The following is a 7,704-nucleotide window of genomic DNA, read 5'->3' on the forward strand; positions in this document are numbered from 1 at the left end:
TCATGTATTAAAAATACATGAATTGTAGGCAATCTACAGTGCATGTGAAGGGAGATAGTGCGACCATACAAAAGACGTCAGTTGTTCCGCATTTGAAGATAGTACATCTAACAGTGAATTTGAACGTTTTTCTTCAACAGACTATTTATTTTTGTGTATTTCATTATTGATTACTGCTTCAGTTTTTTGCTAGGTTTCTTGTTAAATACTGTTTGTGTGGCAAACATCCACTAAACAGACGTAACTCGTAGACAATTGTGTTGAATTGTGTATGCATTGCACCGTTATTTAAGGTTACACTAGCTTCTCCAGTGGCGGGGTAAGAAAATTATTAAAATAGGTTAAAAAACAGTTTTTTTGACAGAATTCGAAAAAATAAACTATTGTTACGTGTTTTTAAAGGTCAAAGAAGCCTCTGTATAAATACTCGAAGTTAAACTCTGTATATATAGGGCGTAAGAAGTTTGACTGCCATTACTTCACATGAGAGAGTAATAATAAATACAAAAAAGTTGTATATTACATGGGCGTAAGATTAACAGTTTTCAGAATACGAGTTTTAATATTGGGGAGTTTCATCACAACATGGCAACAGTGCTTAACCTGCTGATGCATACCACGCGTGCAAGTGGCAGACTTGTCCTACGGAAAAAATGTAAACAGCTATTATTGTGAAACATTTAGTAAATTTCAAGACAATTGTTGCGCTTAAATTTTAGCTCAAATTTTAGTAATTATGAATCTTAAAACAGGAACTTGACTTTTAATCAAATTACGTATTTGAAAAATATGTAATTAAAATACCCAAAGATTCACGTCGTCCAAATAATCATACGTATTAAAAATAAGTTAGGGACTTACCAAAACGCAAAATTCAGTAATTTTTAAACACACAAGTTCAAAACAAACTACAACATATGCTCAAAATGTCCGCCACCATTTTCGATGCACGCACGACACCTTCGAATCCAATTATCGCGCACTTGCTGGAAAACGCCTCAAGAAAAAGAAATAGTGGTACGCAAAAAACACTCAGACACGGTCCAGTTCCAGATACCAACTGAATTGTGTATTGCTTGACAGCTTAGTACCTCGTGTTGACCGCCGCGCCATTGTCACATTGCTCTCTATAAATTATTTTAACGAATTTTAAATTTATTACAACGCTAATTATTTTTTAGAATTAAGCATAAACAAGTTCAAAAAATTGATAAACATTGTATTTTATGGTGTTCTATGCACGCAGTTATGTCAATATTCCTTAATCAATCGAACTTTTGTACATCAAGAAATTATTTATTTTGACCTTTGTAGTGAATCGTTTCGAGAGGCCACCCCAGCAGATCAACCAATCGAAACAGGCCCTCTCGAATATGCTTCGACAGAGACACCCGCTTAATACTTTCATCCCGGGAATGCAGAACAATCCGAATTCTGCGCCTCAGAATACCAATTATGGACAGATGCAGAGGAGCTTCCCCAGACAGTCTATCAGGCAACCGCATCCTGGATCGATTCAACCGAATCAGGTAAATTAACTAAAAAAATTTTTTGAAACTTTGAACTGCTTTATTTATTTACTGAGTAAATCATATTGATATTTTGTCCGTTTTGAAATTAAAGTGTGTGGCAAATAGATAGGTAAGTCGTCTTAAAAAAAAATCGCTGAAAATGAAGAATTATTTACAAATTGGCAACACTGTGTTGTTGTGCTCAGGCATATGTGTGTAGTTGCAATAGATTTCTGAATTTGTGTGTATTCCGTGATGATTTCAGTCAGCGATGTCATTGAAATCCCATTTGTAATACTTCTATTCTGAAAATTACCCAATTATTAACTGACACGTTTGAAAAAATATAAAATTTTCAGAAACGTAAACATTTAACAACTAAGTGAAAATATCTGTTATTAACGATTTTTTTGTTAAAGTCATCTTAAAACATACTTTGCTCCAAAAATTTGTACGGAATTTGACAACCTCATTTGTTAAACCACCGTTTTGAGGCAAAATGAAACCAATTGGTTGAGGTGTTTGGTCAATCTAGGGACTTTAGAATGTACCAAATTGCCATTTTGATGCAAAATCCCTGTTACCACTCTTCACAATCAACAAAAAAATATAAATTTAAAAATTGTTGTCGGCAACCATCGTTCTAAGACTACACCGATTCATATTATACTGCGACTTCAAGTAAAGGTTATAGAGAACAGCGCCATCTATCCATGCACAACTTAAACATTGTTTGATCTAAACATTGGCATATGGTAGTCTTGCAAAGAACGCCTCAATTAATAAAGGTGTCTATGAGAAAAAATAATAAAAATGGTTATTTGATTAAGCTACAATGCCCATTTTTTTAAATTTTTTTAATTTGACCGACATTTTAATTATTTATACACTATTTCTTAAAGGGAATGTTCCCTCAGCAGTACAGCAACATGCAGAGCGGCATGAGCCAGCAGTACAGCAACTACGCCGCCAACCCTCAGACCATGATGCAGGGCAACATGCAGGGCAACCAGCAGATGATGCAGGGGGCCCAGGGCAACATGTTCGCCGGGCAACAGCAGGGATTCGGCCAGGCCAGGCCAGCGCAGCCGGATTACCGGCAGATGGGACAAAATCCGAGAGCCCCTTACATGCAACAAGCCCCCAACGTCACCATGAACACGAACATGAACACCATGGGAGCCATGGGTGGCCAAGGGGGTCCCGCTCCGCCGTATTCCCGTACCGCAGCTCAGACTATGCAGCCGAACGTGCAGAATCAGAATCAGTTCCAGCAACAGCAGAGGATGAGGCAGCAGATGTTGGCCATGCAGCAACAGCAACAGCAGCAGCAGCAGCAGGGGGGGCCGCAGGGCAACCAGCCCAGTCCGGCCCTCGTGGCGCACCTGCAGAGGCAGCAGATGAATCCCAATCCTTATCACCAGCCACCGCCGTACAATATGCAGTAGTTTTATTTACGTACGCGATTTATTTTGATTATTGTACGCTTCTGCACGAGTGAACGTTATTGTGTATATTTTTATTTATATAAAAGGATTAGTTTTTCTTTTGACAAAAATTTTTGCTATTTTAATATTTAAAGTAGTTTTTCTTGAGGGGACGGACCAAAAGTAGTTCAAATGTCTCATGCAGTAATTTAATTATTGTACTCAAATGGATGTCATTATGTATATTTGATAAACGAGTTGAGTTCTATTATACTTTTTCCAAAGTTTCCCTTTGTTTTAATTTTAAACATGTATATATTTTTTATATTGAAAGATAAACGTACAGGGTAAGTTAATTTCTAAACTTTTGGGGGTTTCTGGTATTCATCGACAAAGAGTAGTTCAAACGTCCCGGACGATATGCAGTAACTTTAATTACACTACATTCAGATATATGTTTATATAAAAGAATTAAATGCCAATTTTTTTTTAATTTTCCTCAGGTTTAATATTTAAAAATTCATATTAGGAGGGTTTTTTGCTTTTCTCAGGTAGATGGTTAATAAGTAGTTCAAATGTCTCGAGCAATACACAGTAATTTCCAAATGTGATGTGTTTTAATTACAGTACATTACTTCATGTTTGTATATATTTATATGAAAAGATTAAGTTCTATTATTTTTTTTACCAACGGTATTTCTTTAAATATTTAACACACTTTATTTCAAAAGGAAATATTAATTTCTATACTTTTCGAGGGTTTCTATTATTTAATTAAGAGACAGACCAAAGGTAGTTCAAATGTCTCGAGTAATATACAGTAATTTAACTTTATATAAATACTGTACTCCAGCGAATGTTACTATGTATGTCTGATAAAAACGAGGATAAACGGATTGAGCTCTATTAGATTTTTTTAGTTTTCCTCGGTTTAATTTTAAACATCCACATTTTGTATTTTTGCTATCAAAAGTACGATGTGTAATAAGACAATATCTAGAATTGTGAAGTTTCTCATGTTTCCTACAGACACAAACAAAAAGTAGTTCAAATGTCTCAGGCAGTTCGGAAGATACAGTATTTAAGTTGCTGTGCATTATTTTTTTTATAAACATAGTTAGTTCTACTCGATTTTTTCTAAACAACGATTATTCCTGAGTTGGAATATTTAAACATCTGCATCTCTTTATTCTATCAAAAGGAAAATAATATACAAGATAAGCTAAAATCAACAATTTTAGGAGTATTTCTTAAGACATTCAAAAAGTAATTCAAATGTCTCAGGCAATATGCAGTAATTTCATTTCCAAATGTGATGTATTTTAATTACTGTACGTTACTACGTGTAGGTATGTATATTTATATGAAAGGGTGAAGTTGTATTATATTTTTTACCAAAAGTATTTCTGTAAACATTTAACACCCATTGCTTTATTTCAGAAGGAAATGTCAGTTTCCATACTTTTAGACGGTTTCTATTTTTTTGTGAAGAGCGAGGATAAAAAGATTGAGCTCTATTACATTTTTTTTTAGTTTTCCTCGGTTTAATTTGTATTTTCTATCAAAAGGACAATGTGTAATAAGATGATATCTAGGATTATGAAGTTTCTCATGTTTCCTACACAGACAAATAAAAAGTAGTTCAAATGTCTCGAGCAATATGTACTAATTTCATTTTGGAAGGTACAGTATTTAAGTTGGTGTACATTAATTTTTTTATAAATATGTTTAGTTCTCGATTTTTTCTAAACAAAGATTTTTCCTCTGTTGAAATATTTAAACATTTGCATTTCTCTTTATTCTATCAAAAGGAGAATAATATACAAGATAAGCTAAATTCAACAATTTTAGGAATATTTCTCAAGATATTCAAAAAGTAGTTCAAATGTCTCGGGCAATACGCAGTAATTTCATTTCCAAATGCGATGTATTTTAATTACTGTATGTTACTACATGTGTATATTACAACTTATATACTATATTTATATGAAAGGATTAAGTTCTCTTATTTTTTTTTACCAAAGATTTTGCTTTAAATATTTAACACCTATTGCTTTATTTCAGGACACAATTTCTATACTTTTAGAGGGTTTCTATTATTTCATGAAGAGGCAGACTAAAAGTAGTTCAAATGTCTCGGGTAATATACAGTGATTTAACTTTATAAATACTATACTCAAGGGATACTACTAATACCATGTATATCTGATAAAAGGATTGAGCTCTATTAGATTTTCCTGTTTAATGTTGAACTTCCTAATTTTGTATTTTCTATCAAAAAGACTGTGTAATAAGCCAATATCTAGAATCTTGAAGAGTTTCCGTTTCACGAACAGACAAAAAATAGTTCAAATGTCTCAGGAAAAATTTGAATATCAAACATTTGATTTTTTCTCTTTCAATACTTACATTTGTATTCATTTTCTCCCTAAAAGAAAATATATAAAATACTTAGCCACTTTCACAGAAAATTAACAAAAATGAAAAATTCGTTGGATATGGTTCTTTTTTTTTTTGAAAATACAAGATATCTAAATTACTTTTTATTTCTTATCGAAATTAAAAAAATTCTATGGAGAACATATTTTAAGAGTAAATTTTTTATATATTTATTTTTAATAATGGGTTATTAAGGATAGTGGATGGGTGGCAAAATAAAACAAGCTATATTGGCGTCAAACTTTATTATACACCTTTATAAAAACTTTACTTTGCTTTCTTAGATTTAATCTTACGCATATAGAACTCAAGTTCTTTTCCCTCTAATACATAACCGTCGGCTCTACCGCACTGTCCAGGTCTCGATGCCAAACAAGCTGCAAAATAAAAGGCATTTCTTTAAATAAACCGTTATTTTTTTTTTAAACGGACTTAGTCGATAGTTAAGGAACTATCAGAGTAACTATGACAAGCAGATCATCGCCCACGAGACATTTTCAATACGAAAAGGTCCTTAGATATGAACTCGCTTTAGTTTTTTCATCACGTCATTTTGTCTCTAAATAAATCATAAAAAAATGGCGCAACAAAACAACTTTTTAAAACAATTTGCAAATTACTAAAAAAATCTTATCACCTACCTAACAATCTTCCGGTCTGGAACTGTTCTTCAAGTGCAGGCTCAACTTTTGCAGTTTTCTGCCTGGTTTCATACTTCTTTTGAACTTTTTTACTACGTTTCTTATTCAAAATTTCCTCTTCCTCCGGAGTCTACAACAAAATACGTCACACAAACACATTCTCCTAGAATCGATTCAAATTAAATGACAAAACAACACTACTATAATCAGCAAATAGGCCTAAGCATTTAAATCATCGAAATCAGATGACACGCATGAAAGTCATCATTTATGATACTGGATAACGAATTTAAAAAAATTAATTTTCTGAAACTCACCAGCTTAGCTCCCTTNTCCCTCGTACCACTGCCTGAACGGGGTAGCGTCAATTACAACAATAGCATTCTTTACCAAAGTCTTGGTACGCACCAATTCGTTGTTACTGGCATTGTAAACTACATCGATAATACGGGTTTTCCTGGCGGTACCCTCACTACCCCAAGCGAAATTGCCAGTATCCAACCTCAAAGCCCTGTATTTAAGGTTACCACCTCTGGTACGAACATAATGAATCCTACGAGGTCCAAGTTTTGTGTTGGCGGCTGGGCGACCTAACTCGAACTTCCTCTTCTTACGCAGAGGCTTCCTCTTGCCTCCTGTGGCTCGCCTTTTATGCCAATGGTCCCGACTGATACCTAAAAAAAATAAACAGATTAAATTCGTGCCAGTAAAACAGTAATCGTAAATATGTTATCACGAATAGTTCAGAACGCTGTGGGAAAGAGTCGTCAGCACAACACATCGGACAATGTAAAAAATTCTCATCATTTAAGACCATGTTTTGATTTGAAAAACTTATGGGTTATGTTGTTAAAAATAATATTTATAAAACAATATCTCCAGAAATATACCTGGCAATAACTAAAACGTTTGTTAAAGAAACGGATGATTCACAATTTAATTTAAAAACTAAATTATTTATCGAGATGAACTGCGATTTACAAAAAACAAACTTGGCAATACTCACCCATCACGAAGTGAAAAACTAAAAGGCAAAACGGAAGTTGCCGGTATAACAGATTACTTCATTCCAATTTACCCTTGTTTGTAGTTATTCAACGTTGATAATAAGGAAGTGCTGCCGCGTCACGGTCATATGCGAAAGTGCGTATTACAATAAACTTGAAAAACTCGCGAAGTACCGAGCTTATCGTAAATTACAGACACAATTTGTTTTCAACAGAATAATTATAAGCAGATTGGTATATAACGTTTGTTTTGTTTCTCTTAAACGAAGCCTCAAGTAAAACCGCGGAGTCAGGGAGACTGGGGGGACCACGAACTCATACGGGAAAATTGACTAGTAATAGTAGAAATTACTTATGTTTTTACCGGTAGGGTCGCTAGTATCCTTTGTACACCGACATATTTTCATTATTTATCTAATTCAAAGTAGCTTATGTTATTTATTTTTAAATTTTTAACACATCACAAAAAGGCATTGATTTTTAATTCAAACTGCCGCTTTCTTTATCTCCCCTCCACTATTTCGCTGCATTTGGGATACTAGCGCCCTCTTATTTTATAAGATGAAATTTATGAAATTCGTACTCCTTGTCTTGTGCATCTCTTTGCGTTGAATGCTCACTCACCGGGCACCCTCCCCGATGACATAAAAAACTTAATACGTGACAGACGACGTGCGAA

The 7,704-nt window shown here is 33.9% G+C and overlaps 2 protein-coding genes across 2 annotated transcripts; one reads left to right on the plus strand and one right to left on the minus strand.

Moving 5' to 3' along the window:
- Positions 1–1,314: 1,314 nt before the first annotated feature.
- On the plus strand, positions 1,315–3,225 carry LOC111692809 (mediator of RNA polymerase II transcription subunit 12-like; the record flags this gene model as incomplete). Its single annotated transcript, XM_023456932.1, has 2 exons — positions 1,315–1,529; positions 2,414–3,225. Coding segments are annotated over 2 exons (761 nt in total), but the record flags the coding sequence as incomplete, so codon positions are not given.
- Positions 3,226–5,605: 2,380 nt separating this feature from the next.
- LOC108909337 (40S ribosomal protein S8) lies at positions 5,606–7,108 on the minus strand. The gene is given in 4 exon segments (XM_023456931.1): positions 5,606–5,754; positions 6,019–6,148; positions 6,304–6,692; positions 7,025–7,108. Coding segments are annotated over 4 exon segments (633 nt in total). The 5' UTR covers positions 7,029–7,108; the 3' UTR covers positions 5,606–5,644.
- Between the last annotated feature and the right edge of the window lie 596 nt (positions 7,109–7,704).

This window comes from Anoplophora glabripennis, unplaced genomic scaffold (genome assembly GCF_000390285.2).
Source record: "Anoplophora glabripennis isolate ALB-LARVAE unplaced genomic scaffold, Agla_2.0 scaffold3707, whole genome shotgun sequence".
In the NCBI taxonomy this organism is placed as follows: domain Eukaryota; kingdom Metazoa; phylum Arthropoda; class Insecta; order Coleoptera; family Cerambycidae; genus Anoplophora; species Anoplophora glabripennis.